General features: G+C 39.5%; 1 protein-coding gene across 1 annotated transcript in view; it reads left to right on the forward strand.

Annotated features, from left to right (window-relative positions):
• The window catches only part of BRWD1 (bromodomain and WD repeat domain containing 1), a 42,961-nt gene extending 25,345 nt beyond the window's left edge, over positions 1 to 17,616 (forward strand). Inside the window, exons 29-41 of the mRNA XM_056482056.1 lie at positions 2,132 to 2,193; positions 2,938 to 3,093; positions 3,674 to 3,794; positions 5,071 to 5,196; positions 5,724 to 5,799; positions 6,276 to 6,320; positions 6,419 to 6,565; positions 7,226 to 7,378; positions 7,651 to 7,820; positions 9,131 to 9,366; positions 10,107 to 10,295; positions 10,830 to 11,807; positions 14,282 to 17,616. Coding sequence (XP_056338031.1) covers positions 2,132 to 2,193; positions 2,938 to 3,093; positions 3,674 to 3,794; positions 5,071 to 5,196; positions 5,724 to 5,799; positions 6,276 to 6,320; positions 6,419 to 6,565; positions 7,226 to 7,378; positions 7,651 to 7,820; positions 9,131 to 9,366; positions 10,107 to 10,295; positions 10,830 to 11,807; positions 14,282 to 15,405 — 3,583 coding nt within the window. The 3' untranslated portion in view covers positions 15,406 to 17,616. The remainder of the gene's footprint in view (positions 1 to 2,131; positions 2,194 to 2,937; positions 3,094 to 3,673; positions 3,795 to 5,070; positions 5,197 to 5,723; positions 5,800 to 6,275; positions 6,321 to 6,418; positions 6,566 to 7,225; positions 7,379 to 7,650; positions 7,821 to 9,130; positions 9,367 to 10,106; positions 10,296 to 10,829; positions 11,808 to 14,281) is intronic.
• The last annotated feature ends 798 nt before the right edge of the window (positions 17,617 to 18,414 follow it).

Below are 18,414 nucleotides of genomic sequence, written 5' to 3' on the forward strand. Positions count from 1 at the left end.
ATATTCCTATTTCCATCATGCCCAGAGATAGTTCCCATGTCTTATACAGTACATTTAATGGTCATGTTGGAGCACTTCTTAATTGCTTTTTCACTCAAATGCTCTTGAACCTATTGCTCACCACAAAGAAGGGAAATTTTATAGCTAATAGACAATCCAGTGAGACTGCCAAGATTTTGTTACATGTTTGGGTTCCTTGTCTCATCTGCTTGTCTTCTCTCTTGACTTCTTTTCCTTGGTGGGAAGGTGGAAGTAACTCCAAGGTTGAAGTTCTTGCCTCTTACCTTCCCTTCCATATTCCATGCATTCCATGTTTGTTGTGTACTACCCATGTTCCTTGGGAGCAAGTTCAGGTGGGCTTTGGATTTTTCTTGGCCGGTTCCAAATCAGGTTTCCAGTTCTGAACAAAAGCCTGGTGCCAATTTCCTGGGCTCTTTTCTCCTGTATGACCTAAAGGATATTTCAGTGTTTTAATGCACCAGCCTTTAGCAGAAAAGTCTAGAGCTGCTTTGAAGGAAGGAATGCTGTATTCCTAAAGATCCTTTTTCCAAAAGGACTTTATTCTACCTGGCCTCACAAACAGCTCTTCTAAAGCAGAATCCTAAGATGTGTATGAAAATACCTGGAGTGTCTGGCAGCTGTATTTAGGTTTTGTGACCTGGCTGTGTCTGTTGCTCTTTTTTTCACACTTACTTCAGTTTATTGCTCTTATTGTTGTATGGAAAATAAATGAAGATAATTTTCCATGTTTTTGTTATTTTATTGGCAAGACAGTAACAGGTGTTAGTGTGGAAGCAGTTATTATGAGGTTGCATTACCTGGATGAGTGGAACTTAAGCAGAACTAAGTGAGGCTTAAGCTGTACTAAACTCTTGATAAAATCTTACATGCAAAATTATGAATATATCCGTTTGTGAGTATCAACAACTTGTGAAGTGTTGTACAATAACTGGGGAGGAGAACTGAACAGATCAACCTTTAGGACTCCTAGCTCATAAAAATCAAAGAATGATCCAAGTTTTCCTATGGCATTGGGAAATCCAAAACAGTGGAGAGCTGCTCTTGCCAGAGCAGGGATTTAGTTTTAAAATACTCTGGGCATGATCTTTTCAGTTTCCATTTGGCTTGAAATAAATACTAGGAGGCATTAGATCAAATGTCTGAGTTTATTAAGGCATCAGAAGTAGACCCAGGAATTTGGAGAACTCTGACAGGAAACTGCTGACAAAGCTGCAAAGCTCTGGAGGGAAATTGGTAACTGCAAACTGATCTACTTGTTTTTGTGCTTGTAATAAAAAATAAAACTGGGAGCATAAGGATTAACTCAACTGTAGGAAGGATCCAGCTCTCCATCTGTACAGGGTACTTCTGCCTCTCTGGGTCAGTGAGGTGTGAAGCTGATCCAGTCAGACTTTTTTTTAACCTTGAAAATAGCAAAGTTCATTGGTATTTTATGTGATTTTTAAAAACATGTAAAAATCTGCCCATATGGGTGGGTTTTGGAGGAGTCTCAGAATGATGTTCTCACCTCATACTTCAATATAAGAGTAAATATCCAAAACTATCAATAACACTTGTGTTGCTTTTGCTTTGTCTTGGACCTTAATTAATTTCAGTTTCTTCATTTTATGTTTATTCTTTTCTTTGTCTTAATGTCCTCTGCCCCATAAATTTTCCTGCTAGCAAATGAAATTCCTCATTTCCTCTTCTCCCTTAATCCATGGACTTCCACAACTCCTGCTGTGATCAGCAATAAAAATCCCCTCCTGTATTTTTCTCAAATCTTCCCCTTGATGTTATCTCACTTTTCCAAAGTGCAGCTTATTTTTCTTCTTCATCTTCTTGATACAAGCTATGTAAAATTGATTTATGTATCGGGTAAGTTGCATACAGCCAAAATCAGGAACACAATTTGAATTTGAAATTGATTATGAAGAATTGTTTCCTTTGTGCTGATTGTAAACCAGTGTTTTTCTTTATATCCATGTTTTTACAGTGTCTTTTGACAATACCTATAAATAGCTGTAATTGAAATGTGCTTATAGCTGAAATTTAAATATGCTTGAAGGGAACATTTCTGAGTCAAGGTAGCTTTAAATTATTGTTTTATATTTTTTGCTTGGTGAATCAGATGGGACAATGGTGAAATTGAAAGGCTGAGCCCGTGGGACATGGAACCAGTCCCTGATAATGGTAGGTAGAAATCCTTTAATGAAACAGCTTAAAGTGCTTCTCCCTCTTTCCAGTTCCTTTGTTTCATGCAGGTAGTGCACCTGAGGTGATTCCTGTCTTAAAGTCTTGATTGAAATTTAGTGAAATAATTTGAATATACCTATGTTTTTTCTTTTTGCATCTTCCAGAGGAATTTTGAAAAAAAATGCTTTAAATGTGTGGCTCTGACTTAGGGAATAAAACCTGCTACTTCCAAATGTCAGGTTTCAAAGAACATCTCAAGTTTCAAACTATGAATTTGTTGTAGTATACTATAATACAAGGGGGTGCAAAAAGAACATAAATTAAATAACTTCCAGTCAGCAGATCCTTACTGCACATAGTTTACAGCCAACAATTTATGAAGTTGATGGTCAAATCTAGATTTTTTGTAAATAGAAGAGTGGCATTTGTGGTTTGTCTTAATATTTCACTTTTTCAGTACCAGCTGGGAGGGGGGAGGAAACTTTGGGAGATACTGAGGAAGTAGCTACTGAGTAAGCTGTCAAAAGGATAATAAGCTTAATTCAAAACTGCAGAAAAATAGAAATTAAAACGTTTTGCTGTTTGTATCCATTTTGTGTAGTTTTTTTCCCCCACAGCCTTAGCATTAAGCTCTACTTCAAGGCAAGGATTTTTTATCAGTTGCAAGCATGCAATTATTTAATAACTGAGTGCTCAACAGTTTATCCTGTTCTCACTCCTTCCCCACTTTGTTGTCTTTAGTTGATCAGCCTGAGGAATTAGGAGCAAGTGTGTCTGTGACTCTGGAGGAGGTGGAGAAGCTCCTGTACAAGCCCCAGGAGGGGGAGTGGGGGATGAAGTCCCGTGATGAGGCCTGTGAAAGGATTATCCGTGGGATTGATCAGCTCATGACTCTTGGTGAGTGTGAGCTGAGCTTCAGGTGGCTTTCCCTGATGTTACATTTATAAACAGCCTGGAATACCCATGGCATCCTTTAAAATTTCCTTGTGATAAAGTTCTTTAATAAGCAAATGTTTTTCTGTTCAGTTCCTTGTGGTTGTACTGTACTCTTTATGATTTTACACATCATTGGTTTTATAGCACCCAGCTCACTTGCCATGGACCTACAGGCTTTGAAATAGAATCCCAGAATGGTTTGGGGTGGGAGGGACCTTAAATCCTATCCAGTTCCTGCCATAGGCAGGGACACCTTGCACTGTCCCAGGGTGCTCCATGCTCCTGGCCTTGGGCACTTCAGGGATCCAGAGGCAGCCAGAGCTGGTCTGGGCAGGGCTGCTCACCCTCCCAGGAACAATTCCTGATTCCCAGTATCCCATCCAGCCCTGCCCTCTGGCAGTGGGAAGCCATTCCCTGCTCCTGTCCCTCCAGCCCTTGGAAATTCTCTGTCTTTGTCTTTCCTGTGAGCTCCTTCAGGCACTGCAAGGCCAAAAATGAGGTCAGACAGTGAAGTGTTGCTGTTGTTGCTGTTTTTCACCAGACATCTCAGCAGCTTTTGCTGGCCCAGTGGACCTGTGCACGTACCCCAAGTACTGCACGGTGATCGCCTATCCCACCGACCTGAACACCATCCGCACCCGCCTGGCCAACAGGTTCTACAGGTCAGTGCTGCAGCCACAGCTCCTCCGGGGCTCTGCAGAGTCACAGCAAACCCTGACATCCTGCCCTTGAGAAATGCACTGTTGGAAATCACTCCCTCAAGTTACCTCAGTGCTTATGGCAGTTCAGATGTTGAAGTGCTGTCCTTCAGTTACTTTGAACTTGAGGAAGGTTAAGCTCTTGCTATTTTCAGAAATGAGCTTAAACACAAGAGGTGAAATGTTAAATATTAACAGCTGCATTTTAAATGATAAAAACTTACAGATGAGAAAGAGGGAAGAGTGTAATGATGACAGAACTCTGGTTTGCTGGATGTGCTGGTCAGTCATAGCTTGAAAATAAATTTTAAGTATATTCTTCATCTGGACCTGCATTCAGTGTGTAAATACATTGAAGAGACATCAATAGTGATTTTTCTCTTGCATAAGATGGAAAAAATGTCTTGGGAAATAATTGGAAATTCTGTAGGTGAAGAGCTGCAGACTTGTTTTATCTCTGCTTCACAGGTATAAAGGAATTAGGAAAACGAGTTGTAAAAATAAAACTAAATGTTTGTGGCAGCTCATTAATATCAATTTATAATTTGAATTTGTAGCAGTTTCTCAAATCTGTCATTTTACAGGGGCACTGTTTTCAGTGGTCAGCTGGCCACAAAGCAAGGTCTTTAAGGGAAGACAAAGGGACATGGTAGCTGGGATGTCTTTAAAGATGTAACTGGACAAAGCTCTTGTCACTTCTTTTTAATTGCTTGTGCTTTGTATTTCTTAAAAGTTCCTCAGATATGACTCAACTTGTGTTCCATTTCTCAGGGCTTTGTAACAAGCAGCTTCTGATATTTCCAGAAGAAATGTGATAATTTAGAGTAGTGATTAAATTATTCTCCCTCCTTTTGAATAAGTCAAATGTAAGCTTTTAAAAATGCTTGTGTTTTTCAAGATTCCAGAAAATCTACAGTCCTTAGGATGATTTCAGTGTTTTTTTATGATTTAGGAGTGACAATTACTAGTGCTTATTTGGCCAGCTGAATTAACTGAGTTTATATCACAAACTGTCTAAGGATGAATTATCAATAATGAGTTGGGAAATAATTGATGAAAGATGTACAGTGTTGTTTTTGCTTTCTTGGGTTTTCCCTGTGAAGGAAAAGTTTGAGACTGCCCTAAAGGGACATAAAACAGAGGGACATCTAAATCTAACATGGAGAGAAAATCAGAGATAATTTTTGCTGGTTTTAAGCTTTTCTTTAGTATTAAAGGTGCAGTATTTTCTAATTTGAAGGAGAATTTCAGCATTGGTTTGGGAAGTCAGATACATTGAAAGCAATGCCAGAACCTTCAATGAGCCTGGGAGTGCTATTGCCAGAGCTGCAAAAAAAATCACCACCCAGCTCCTAAAGTTTATCAAGTAAGTGGCATTTTAATTTAAATACTGCTTGAATCCTCATGCTTTTAAACAGTGGGGAGTAAAACCATCTTTATTAATATCCCTTTGTGGTGAGCCCTGCTTTGACTCTTTTCAGTGTGTATAATTCTGGGTGCTACCTTAAATACTGAAATGTTTAGCTTAGAGGTATTTTACCTTTTTCCTGGTATTACAGTCCCAAAATGTCACTTGACTTTGAGTAAGTTAAGTAGCTCAGCCTGTTAAAAGTAATTTCTGTGCTGTCCTGTGTAGAAGTTCCTGTTGTAGCTTGTCTGACATAATTTAAAGCTTAAAATAAACTGAGAAGTTTAGTTTGAAATGAGTATGGGCAGCCTTCCTGCAGCTGGACAGGCCCCTTTCAAATCCCTAATCCTGATTTTTATATTCCATTTAATATTCAGTTACTGTCTTCCCTTTTATATGGAGCACTTGGTTGTGGCTGAGTTTAATTTAGGAAACAACAGCTCTGTTTTTGCTCTTCCACTAACAGAAATTTAATTGCATTGCAGTGACCAGGACTGTACAAACATTTTTGAATTATGTAGCACAACAGATGATGAACAAGATTGTCATGATGCTGATCTGGTAAGTTGGGTTTTTTTGTGGAAAATTCCAGTAATTTATGGTGGTAAGAAAATACCAGCAATGTTCAAATATTGTGAGTTATTTACATAGCTAATACAAAAATTGACTATATTAGGAATTTTTATGCATGTTTTATGTAATTTATTATCAGTGAATTGCTTTACTGGTAATATTTAGTCACTGAAGTTCAAAGCTGTTGGGTAATTTTTAATTGCAATTTCTGATGGTGGTTTTTCCTTTTCCCAAACCACTGCAGATTTCAGACTCCAGCTCTTATTCTTATTCTTATCTAGGATATTGCTTTCCAAGTCTCCCAGATCATGTGTTGTAATTTTTTATGCTCATCTTTTGTCTTATTAAAAGAATTAAGAAGAAAATTTAATTTTACCACAGTCTCAAATCTAATGACACTTCTAGCCTCCATCACCTATATTTTCCTACATCACTTTTAAGATAATTGATTTTATTTTGTGCAGGATGATGAGAAATGTGTTCCAAGAACTTCATACAGAAGAAGAAAAGTGAGTTGGCCAATCTTTACTTTATAACCCAAATCAGGCTGAATTTTTTGCTTGCTGTATTCCATTAATGTTTTTCCTAAATTTTTTTTTCCCTCAAGGGACGGGGCTTAAAAAAAGGAAGACCCCTGAAAAGTGGCTATGATGAAAACTGCTGGAAGAAGCAGTGCATGGAACTGGTGAATTTAATTTTCCAGTGTGAGGATTCTGAACCCTTCAGGCAGCCAGTTGATTTGGATCAATACCCTGTAAGTTGTACTTGATAACCTTAATTATTTTTTTTCTTGCTGTCTTACTGTGTCTTGTAAGGGAATTATTTTAGAAAAATCTGTATTTTCTTAATTAAAACGAGTTTCTTGAAGGTCTAAAATCTGTTTACTGAGCCTGAGCTGTGAATTTGACTTTTTTCCCCCCTCTTTTGGCTGTTCATCTTACTACCCCCTCAGTCTCTTTTTTTCCTCTAAAAACCCAACAAATTTAATTTAAAGGAAAAAAAACTTCTTTACAGCACGTAATTTCTCCTGATGACTCCACATTCTGTGTTTGAGTCTCACTTCAGGTTTAAAAAACATCTTGAGGTTCTCTGAAAAAAACATGATCGGGAGAGAAAGAAAGATTGAGATGTTTTGATGGGCTTTTTGTGTGGTCACTGTGTTTTGGGGCTTTTTTGGCTGTTTTTTTATACTAGGTCTGTTGTTTCTCACAGTAAAATTCATGAGATAATGAAAAGGAGATTTTAAGTCAACCTGTCTCAGCAAAAGTTGCTTTCTGCTGTGGTGATTCTCTTTCCACTGCTGCCAAAGATAACTTGTGTAATTTCAGCTACTCCTAAATGACAGAAATAAAATTCAAAAGTGGTTTGGTTTTTTTACTTCCACAGAAATCTTTTTTTCATATGTTTTTTATAGGATTACAGACATATTATAGACACTCCAATGGATTTTGGTACAGTGAAGGAAACTCTGGAAGCTGGGAACTATGACACTCCAATGGAACTGTGCAAAGATATCAGACTGATATTTAGCAATGCAAAATCTTATACTCCAAACAAAAAGTCAAAGGTAGCTGTTAATGTCTGAGGCTTTGTGAATGTCTTAATGAAATTAAATCTTATTTTGCATTTGTTTATCAGTACTTTTGATAAAGCTGCTGGTTGGGTGGATAGTGGGGAGACACAGAACAAAAACATTTAATATGTTCATTTCCTGTTTATTTGGTGTTACACAGGACTGCCTGTGCTTTTCCTATTGCCTTTCTGTGCAGTTTTTAATATTGCAAATATTAGCCTTGGATCAAAGGCTCTGTTTTTAATAGAAGCCACTTCCTTACCTAGATTTACAGTATGACCTTGAGATTGTCAGCACTGTTTGAAGAGAAAATCCGAAGAATTGTTTCAGATTTCAAAAATGGGCAGAAACAGAACGAGAAGTTACGGAGAAACCAGAGGTACACCAGAAGATTTAATAATCAAAGCTCAGTGCAGCAGCCCACCAAAATGCTCAGGTAATCAAATTATGAAGGTGTAAAGATCTGTCTCATAATGACTCACATTTAGTCTGTGAAGATGGGAACATTTGGGTTTTTTAAATGCTTTGCAACCCCAGTGAGACTTCTTATAATTTTCATGCAGTAGGAAAAATATGTTTTAAAAAACTGGCTTTTTTGTAGTAAAAAACTGAGAAGTGCAAGGTGACAGAAGAGTAGAAAAGTTTTTCTTTAATATTTGAATCAGAGCATCAATATTTAACTAAAATAATGAGGAATTAAACAAATATTTACTTGCTGGATATATTACAGAGATGAAAATCTGCATAAATTATGTGTTTTGTTACATAAAGTCAGTTCTGTGGAATTTTTAGAAATTGTCACTTGCTGTTGCATTCAGTTGGGAGCCAGATTTGCCTTTTGTCTTCTGAAGGCAAACAAGCTTTTGACACAATTGCTGTTTGACATGATTAACTCTTGCTCTTAATTTGCATGTGGGACAAAGTGGGACAAAATACAAAAGCTAAATGTGGTAAATTACTGAAACTGAGCTTTTCCCTTCTGCTCTGTCTTCCTTCTCTGGCAGGGAAAGGGTAGGAGTTAGAGTTTTAATTAAAAGAAAAAAATTAATTTCAGGGAATTACTTTCATACTTTAAAATATCCAACGCACCAGGATAGGCAGAAATTGTCTTTTGAATCTCATTTGTGCTCATATCTGGAGAGTTGTTTGAGACTGTTCACAATGGGGCACAGCAGAAGTGAGGTTTGGGATAACAGAAATTATACACCTTGTACACCTGAATGAATGTCTGAAAACCTGCAGTGTAAGGAAAAAAAACTGACAAAACAGTTCTGTAGGTGAAAATAATGGACTGAGCAGGATGGCAAGTAGCACTCAGGCATGTGGAAGTAAGGAAGGATCAAATTAGTGAAGTTTTCTTTATTTTAAACTGTCTGTAAGGTTCCACCTGCTGTGTGTGTTGGGAACCCAGTTTACTCTGGAATAATTTAGTTGGAGGCTCCTGTGCAATTAAGCAGAGGCTGGGAATCCAACAGGAATTGAGGCTGCTGCTGCAGTGAAAATAAAAGAACATGAATTGTCTGGAGAGTATCCACCATTAAATTCTGTTTCTCAGAGCAGAGAAATGTTGTCTCCTCTTGTATGACTTCCCTAGGAGTGCAGACTGTTATTTTAATGAAAGTACTTAATGTTTATCCTTGCCAGAGTTAAAATTGTCCCATACCACATTAGCTCATAAAATACCCTCAGAAATACAAAATCACATTAAATGTTGTTAAAATACATAATTGCTTTCCCTCTCACTAGAAATCTGAAGCAGAAACCATTAAAGTCTCAGGCCAAACTTGAATTTGAGCAGGAAGATTCTGTTCCTCAGCCTACCTCAAGCAGAGCTGCCTGTGTCACAAGCCATAAACCCAACACTGGCTCCTACAACCAGAGTTCCTCGGGAGAATCCTCAGATTCTGCCTGCCTGGCATCCTTTGAGAGGAATGGGAAGGCCAGATCCACAACACTAACCAACTGTTCTGCTTTATCATCAGGTCAGAGTTCAGAGTTGCTGAAATTTGCATTCTGAGTTGTTAAATGAGCTTTGTGTTTTTAATATGGAATTTTTTACACAAGGTTTAGGGGTTTTGTGTGATGCAGAGTTTTGTGTTTTACTGGGTTTTGGACACATTATTTACAGTGATGGTTATAAAAAAAATTATGTTATATATATTTATTATATTTATTATATTTTTATGTAGAATACAGTAAGTTTGCTTTTATTAATGAAGAAATCTGTCAACAGGAAAGCATGTAGAGTATTTGATAATTGATACTATATATATATATATATGTGTATGTATGTTATATTAAACTTGTTATCCCCAATCAGCAAATGACAGAAGTTCCCTGAGACTTTAAAGCTTTCCTGTCTTTTCCCCTGCATCTCACCTTGACAAAAATTCAGCTTATTTCAAAGAATAAGAATGCAAGTTCTGGTAAAATGTGTTAAAAAATGTCATGTGTTTTGGGGTTTTTTTAAACATGCTTTTCAAAGAGTTGTTTTATTTTAATTGAAACTTAAATACAGATTAAAGAGGCTTCCTGTCACAGATCACTATATGAATATGGGTTTTGTTGGGGCATCAGTTTGATCCCTATAAGACATTCAGGCATGAGAATGCATTTTAAGTTAATATGAGGAAATTCTCAAGATTCCAGGATCAGCAAGGTGTAACTCTTAACTTGAAACTGTTTAGAATTCTAACTGCCAATTGCTTTATTTTTGCAACAGAGAGTGAAATAGAAGGTTGTGGGGTTTCTTCATCTACTTCCTCTTCATCTTCATCCTCCTCAAGCAGCTCAGAAGACAGCAAAGGCTGTTCTGGGGCTCCTGTGTCCTCTCCCCTGCACAACGGGGTGTGCAGGAGGAGCAGCAGCCGCAGGCTGACTCGGAACCGAGCTGCTCAGAGGAAACAGACAGGTAGGGTGGCAGGACTTCCTTGTCAACAGCAAGACAAATGCATCTTTTTATACTTCTGTATTTATATTAATAAAAATAACTGAGTTGAGTTAGTGTGTTTTTTAAATGGTTGTATGTGTAAGATACTGATTTTTTTTTTTTATTGGTGCTAATTTTGAAGCTCTCAGATACTGCACTTTAAAAGTTGAGTGTAGTATTTGAGAGCTTCAAAATTAGCACCAATTAGAAACATACTTTTACACATACTTTTCATGACTAGTCTTACACAGTCTTTTCCTGACTAGGGGAAGAGGGCAGAAACCAAGAGCTTGATGAGAGGGAATGACTTGCAACATACCTTAAGAAAAAAAGCAGCATTTCTTAAAGTTCTAATTGTCACAAAACCAGAATGAGTCTGAAATTCAAAATACACTTGACTGTCACTGGGAATATATTTCATGCATCATGTCTGTGGGCTGAACCTGTCCCAGTTTTGACAAGACTTCAAAGCTGCTATTTCATATTTAAGATAATAATCCCTGCTTTCCTTGACAGGAACACTTCTTCAGGAGAACGGGAACACAAGGAAAGCAGTCAGGAAAAAGCTGTATGGCAGTGACTCTGAAAATACTTCAGCAGTGACATCTGAGCCCCTCAGCAACAGCAAGGGCAGGCACAGGAAAACCCCCCGCAGGAGTGCAGCTGTGGCTGCCAACAAGCTGAGGCTGATGAGTGATGTGGAGGAGGAGGTGTCGAGCTCAGAGAGCATCGGCATCTGCAGGAACAGGAAGCTGCCGCACCGCAACGCCTCGGCCGCTGCCAGGAGAATGCTGCTGGAGGGATCCGAGGATGAGGCAGGCCTCAAGTCTGAGAGTGACAAAGAAGTACAAGAGCAGCTCACCAAGAGGAAAACTCTCTCTCAGACTGGCTGCTCTGTTCCACGAAGGAAATTCGTCAGTGATTCTGAGAATGGGAGCTCAGATTCTGAGCCCGACACGCAGAGCAAGCAAAAGAGCTGGCAGAGCAATGGATACAAACAGCTCCGCGGCCCTGTCTGCTCTGTGTCTCCCAAAGTGAAAAGTCCCACCTTGGACTTCTCAGAGGAGGACTCCAAAAGCCATAATTCTGAGGATGGGAGCAGCCAAAAGGTTTCTGACCAGTCAACACCTGCACATCACAAGCCTGCAGTGAGCAATTCTGAGGATGAGGTGGACTCTGAGTCGGACAGGTGGAATGGCAGGAAAGCCTCTGGGCTGCAGCTGTCCCCTCCTTTAAAAAAAGCAAAAGTCTTGAGTGATTTAGAGGACACAGCAGAATCTGAAGCAGAAGCCAGAGAGGAGGAGGAGAGCTGTGTGTGGGACAGTTTGGTGCCCACTAGGATTGTGAGGAGTTCCAAATCTGGAGCTGCCTCCAGCTTCCATCACTCTTCTGATTCGGACTCAGAGAGTGATTCCAATAACAGCAATTACTGTGAAACTTCTGCAAAAGCAAAGATGAGGAAGAGGAAAGGAAAGACAAAAATCGTTAGGAAAGGTAACATTTTTAAAAATTAATTTATCTGTTTCTTAATACTGAGTCGATGACAGAGAAAATCTCCGAGAGAGCAGTGTGTTCTCTCTTTGTCCAGTTCTTTGTTTTGAGGATTTTGGGAACTGGTTTGCAGTTCTGTTACCTTGCCTTAATTTTCTGTTGAGATTTTCTGTGCTACAGCAGATTTACAACTGTTATTTTCAGTTTGAAGTAACTTTATTGATAGCTTTTCAAAAATAATTTGATGGAAAGGTATTTAAATTATTCTCACATCCATGGTGTGCACAGGAACCTGAAACTTGATTTATTTGACTTTGATATTTTATTCTGTCAGTGATGTGTAGAGTCCTTAACAGAGGCACTTGGCAGGAGTAAGATTTATATTCCATTTGTTTCAGAAGCTTAAATTCTTTTATTTTTGGATTTTATTCTGTAATTTTTTCTGTGACTCAGATCTTTGTGTGCTGGCTGATCATGATTTAGAGAGTTGGTTTGGTTTGGGTTTTTTTTTAAAGCTTATGAGAATGATGCTGATGTTTATTAAACCAGGTCATGTACATTGTGCCTTCAAGTAATTAGGGAGTTGGTCCTGATTTGGAATTTGAAAGACTGTTTAGAGGTTGGTGTCTGCTGTAATACTTCCCAACCTGTCAATGTGCTGTAAGAATTTTAAGAAAATTTTTGTCTGTTAAGATGACTCTGTCTTGATAGTTTTCCACAAGGAATATTTATTTACTTGTTTTGTCCCAAGATATATGTCGGGGCATACTGGGAGAGTTTCTTTTTTTCAAATAAATATATATATTTTATATGTATATAACTGTAACTATATATGTGTATATACACTCTGCTCAATCAGTCAGCTAAACAATTTAAGTGGAAACTTTGCTTTGGTTATTTTTTAAATATATATAATATAAATAACATATAATCTATTTTGATATGTTAAACAGTCTATATGTAGTTCTGTAATGTATATTATGTTATATATAATATATATTATAGGCATATAGTGTTTAGCATGGGATTTTATAGATCAGAAAAGATTGAAAGCAGTTTTCAGATAAATTGTGCCAATACCTTGTGGGCTGCAGTGCCCTCTGCAGCTAAGCTGGTTGAAGCTAAGACTGGATTTTTCCTGCCCAGCATTCCAGGTTTAGAGTTTGGGTTTTGGGTGCCTGAACTCCAGCACACCCTGAAGAACCAGACTTTCACATCTTTGTGTCCTTTAAAAGCTCTTCAGTTTCTGGGGGTACTTGGTTTAATGCTCCCTCTTTCTGCCTGTGCCATCTGGTTGTAGCTTTGCAGCTTTTAATTCTTTATGTTCAGTGGGGAATTTCAATACATTTTATTATAGATTTGTTCCAAATTTAAGGTATTGTGTACAAAGTATAATTTTAATATTCTGGCAGTGTTGCAGAAAGGCTGGACTTGTTATTCTTTAGCCTTGTGTTCCAGCTACTTAATAATATTGGAGGACAGTGTATAATGTAAGATCTAATTGTTCTTCTTTTTAGTCTGTGAATTAATTCACTTTTATACAGCGTTTTGCAGTGTGCAGCAGAAATGTGTTTGTGCTTTGGCCATAAAATCACACAATACAAGTAGTAATATTCATGTATCATTTCTGGAAACTCTTAACAAGGAAAGGAAATTAAGTGTCCTTTGAAAACATAAAAATAGGAATACACTGGAGTATTACATGAAAGGATCTACATTTAAAAAAGGACCAGATTTGGTATATGAAGGTATTGTTAATATTGGTACTCAAGCTGGACATTGGAATTCATGTCTCATCATTTCCTCCTCTTAGTTTATTTTTTTAAAATTTACTTCAAGAACTGGTTTTTTTTATTCATATGTATGAACTGTTTTATTTAGAAGGGAAACACTGATCTTCATAGTATATGATTTACACATTGAATATTTGTTTTAAAACAAAACATAAGCAAGTTCTATGTTAATTTAAAAAACATTGAATGGAAGATTGCAGCAATCTGAGTGTTAAAGTCACTAAGGAGCTGAAGGGTGTCAGTGTACTCCACCTGAAACCATCTAAAATTGTGAAACTTGCATCCACATGAAATATTATCGTTTCTTTTTTAGGATAAAAAGGTCTAAAATGTGTAAATAATGTTGCAAGTTTTATCCTAGTAAGAAAAATAGAACTTTTAATGATACAAGTATTAATACTATGACAGCGGTTGTTTGGTAAGTGAGGGAATGTGTAATTTCTGAGCTAATTAACAGGGTGATGCTAAAGAAGAAAAGGTTTGAAAGTGACAATCTCAAGAGTTACAAGTGTCTCTGGAATACTGATGGTATTTTTAGTAAAGAATTGAGATAAATTGCACTTAACAGTTGAAATCAAAATAAAATTAAATATTTCATTAAAGATGGCAGCGTTTGGCCAGAATAAGCTAATGATTTCAGGAATGTAAGACATTAAAAAAAACTTTGAACTCTTCCTTTTGCAGAGCAGACATCAGAGGAGGCTGGCCAGAATGCCAAAGTGCTGCGGAGCAGGACGTGCATCATCAACTACAAGAAGCACATCAGGGTGTCCAGCGTGGGCGAGAGGAAGAACCCCCGCAGGTGCGCCACGCTGGCAGCCAGCAAGATCAAGATCATGAGCGATGCAAAGGAGGAGCTGTCCAGCTCAGAAAGTGTTTACCCAGTCAGGAAGAACCGCAGGCAGCTCCAGGGCAGCGTGTCCTCAGCCTGCAGGAAGAAGCTGTTTGACAGCTCGGAGCTGGAGCCTTGTTCCAGGTCTGAACAGGAGAGTGAGCAGGCTGCAGGCAGGAAAAAACCCTCCTGCCCTGAGCCTTCTGTTTCTAAAAGGAAATACATTATTGAGTCTGAGAATGAAAGGACTGACTCGGAGACAGAGACTCAGAAGCAGAGTGATAACCACACACAGCCACACGAAGCCCTCTGTGCTGCAGCTCTGAATCACTTTGACTACGACTCCTCGGAGGAGAATTCCACAAACCACAGGGTAGAAAATGGGGGGAACTGGGGGGTTTCTAGGCGGCTTCAGCCGCACAACCATTGTACGAGTAACTCCGAGGAGGAGCTAGATTCTGACTTAGCTAAACTTGAAACTAAAAGTACCAGAGTAGCAGCAAATAAAAAACCCAGAGCTTCTTTCAAGAGATTAAAACCGCTGTGTGGCTCCAAAGAAACAACAGAATCCGCAATGGGAATGGGGAAAGAGGAGAAAAGCTCTGTCTGTGAGGATGTGGAAGCACCTGGGACTGCAGGAAGCTCCAAAGCCACCTTCCCGTGTTTCTCCTCGGACTCTGGGAGCGACAGCACCGTCTGCAGCGACGCCGCGGGCAGCAGGAAGCGCAAGAGGAAATGCAAGGGCTCCGGGAGAGAGCCCGTCAGCTGCGAGGCGCTGAAGCCGTCGCGGCGGCCGCAGCGCAGGAAGCGGCGGAAGGGCAGCCAGGAGCAGGACTGGGAGGAGCTGCAGCTGGGCCGGGGCCGCGGCCGGCGCCGCTCCAAGATCCGCACGCGCAGCGGCGGCCGGCGCACCGTGCGCTACCACGACGGCGACGACGACGACGACAGAGCGCTCGACGAGGCGGCTGAGACGTGACCTTAACGCAAAAGGAAAGCCAGCCCATCTCTTGCTTTTGGGTTTTTTTTTTTCTTTTTTTTTTTTCCCCCTTTTGGTTTTTTTTTTTTTTTTAATGATAATAGCACTAGAACTCCTGATGGGTGCTGGCTCTTCTTTGTCCTACATTTCAGGGAATATATTTATATTTTTCTATGAAAAAGTTATGAATGTGATTAGATGATGACTTTCTCCTTTTTCATATTTTGACTTGCACTTGCCTGCCCATGTAGCAGCATTTAGCACAGATGCCAAAATGTGCCTCATTATAGGGGCAATTTTTTGTCTTTACTGGTATTTTATTACATATAAACAAGAGTTAAAAAATGTTGAAACACTGCAAACAGGTTAATAGCAGTATGTTGAGTATTATTGTTATGGGTGCTGCAATGAAATACTACCTAGGTCATGCAACATTCAAGAACAGATTTCAAACATCTCTAATGCTGTATGAAATCATCTACAATAGTAACAGGCTTCTAAATAATAGTACACACTCTAAAAACCTGGTGGATGCAGGCATTGCATCCAAAGAGGAATGAAAAGGCTGAGAACTTCACAGCTTGGCTCAGTGCAGGTGTTAAAGGTTCTGTACTTGCATTGCTGATATGCAGTTACCAGTGAAGAAGTTTATTTGCCAGTTCCAGAGGTGAACAGAGGTTCTGCTGACAGGTAGTACATCATTAATGTGACTTCTATACTGTAAACTTTAAGATTATGAAATGCAGGTGAATTCTTGGGCCTAAAGGGTTTTTGTGTGTTTTCTTTATAAAATAGAAAAACAAACAAAACACTTGTTCTGTTTTCTTTATGCGTGGAAAGCTTGAGGTGCAGGATTCTGACATTCCAGACTTTTTTTTTTGCTACATTTCTGTTGTTCCTCCATATTTAAAGTGTTTGAATGTTGGATTTCCCATTGATTAAACCTTACCAGTTTCTGAGCATTGCATCATATCTCCTGTTTTCACAATGCTTGAGGGTGGCTCTTGTTGACAAGAAAGAAACTTTCTCCAGGAAAATAGGTGGAAGTCCCTGGTTGAAAACAAAGCAAGGACAAAAACACACATCAGCTCTAAATTCTTAGTTTTCCCAGGAATTGTGCTGGTGAGAGCCCCACACAGTGGCTGCCCCAGCCCAGGGAATCTCTGCTCCTTCCCCACCCAGGGTTCCTCCTCTGCTCTGCAGCTTCCCTTTCTCACACTTAGGAGAACTTGCTCATTCCTGATTTCATCATTGAGTAAAAGGTGTGGCAGAAAATCAGATGGATCCTAACCTAGCCCATTTGAACTGAAATAGCAAGGTTGGGAATTGGTTTTCCAGCAGTGGGATGTGGAAGGGTTTGGGGGTAAAAATAAAGCAGCTGCACAGTCCTAGTGAATGACAGAACTCCTTGTACAAATGGAAATGCATCACTGAAAAGGGAGCTGGCATCAGTGAGAGCCACTTCTCCAATACCCTCACTGGCATTGTCTGCACCTACCATCACTTTTGTTATCCCAGATACTATCTCAGCATAGAAAAATAATCTTTTTTTTCTTCCTTAAAACTTCCATGTGAAGTCCAAAAATAATTTAAATCATTCTTGCCCCAGGAAGTTTTATTTAGAGCATAATCTTCAATAGGATGCAGCAGAATTTTGGAAATTCAAGATGAATGTTTATCTGGATTCTTTATTTGGTTTCTTGAAATACAAACACAGTTATGTTTAGTAATGAAACTTGAAGGTGGCTTTGTGTTTTCTTTGAGGAGCAAACTTTGTTGTAAGGTAGTAAGTACACTTTTTTTTCTATTTTCCATAAACTTCATTGTTTAGCAGCTGCTTACTCTCAGTGTTATCTGGAGTACAACCTCCAGTTTGGGAATAACTGAATTGAACATCAGAGTTTTTATTAATTTTCAGTTTGAACAGCTGAAATTTGGCTGGTTGGTTTGTAATCCAGTCTAGGCTTAGATTTACAAAGCTGGTTTTCTTTCAGATGCTGTATTCTGTCACTGCACATACAGGTTCATGGTGATCCCTGAAAGCTGGAGAAGGTTCTGACTTCAGGAGCTGTAGATCCCAGAGGGAATCACTACCTTAGGAACCCTAATACTTACTTTCTAAGCAAAGCATGTCCTGGTCTGTCTTTCCTAATTTGATACACATACACAGTGACAAGAGAAATTATTAAACTGGAAAGGTATTTGAGTCATTCACCCTTTAGGAGTTTATTTATTTTTAATTTATTAAAGGAGCATGCTGTCTCTTACAGAACTAGGTGCCCTTTCACCTTTAAATGAGCATTTTTGGTTTGGTCTAGCTGTACTCAGGGAAGTAAAGTAGTAGACCTTTAAAAGTAGGATCTTGATTTAATGTGACTTTTGGGGGTTGTTTTGCTCTGTTTTAAAGCAGGACCTGAATCTGTGATGGTGATCAGGCAGCATGAACAGAGAGAAATAATAAAGTGCAGGACAGAATCGTCAAGGAATCAGATTCTTCGTGTTAAAGGCTTTGATGATGTACATGTGTTAGTGGACCAAAGTAAAGCTGTACATACACCTGGAATGTCACTGTGCTCTTATTTCCTTCAGCCAAGGCCACACCAGCCCCTGGAGCTGCAGGCTGGGCAGAGGGGCAGGAAAATCCCTGGGGGTGCTGGTGCCAGGGCTGGACACGAGCCCAGGGGTGCCCAGGTGGGCAGGAGGCCCCTGGCAGCTGGGCTGGCTCAGGAATTGTGTGTCCAGCAGGAGCAGGGCAGGGATTGTCCCTCTGTGCTGGCACTGAGAGCCCCTCGAGGGCTGTGTCCAGCTGTGGCTCCTGCAGGAGAGCCCTGGAGGGGCTGGAGGTGTCCAGGGCAGGGCCAGAGCTGGGGAAGGGGCTGAGGGAGCTGGGAAGGGGCTCAGGCTGGAGAAAAGGAGGCTCAGGGGGGACCTTGTGGCTCTGCACAACTCCCTGACAGGAGGGGCAGGGACAGGACAAAACCGCACCGAGTTCAGGCAGGGGAGCTTTAA

The sequence above is a fragment of the Oenanthe melanoleuca genome, chromosome 1 (assembly GCF_029582105.1).
Source record: "Oenanthe melanoleuca isolate GR-GAL-2019-014 chromosome 1, OMel1.0, whole genome shotgun sequence".
Classification (NCBI taxonomy): domain Eukaryota; kingdom Metazoa; phylum Chordata; class Aves; order Passeriformes; family Muscicapidae; genus Oenanthe; species Oenanthe melanoleuca.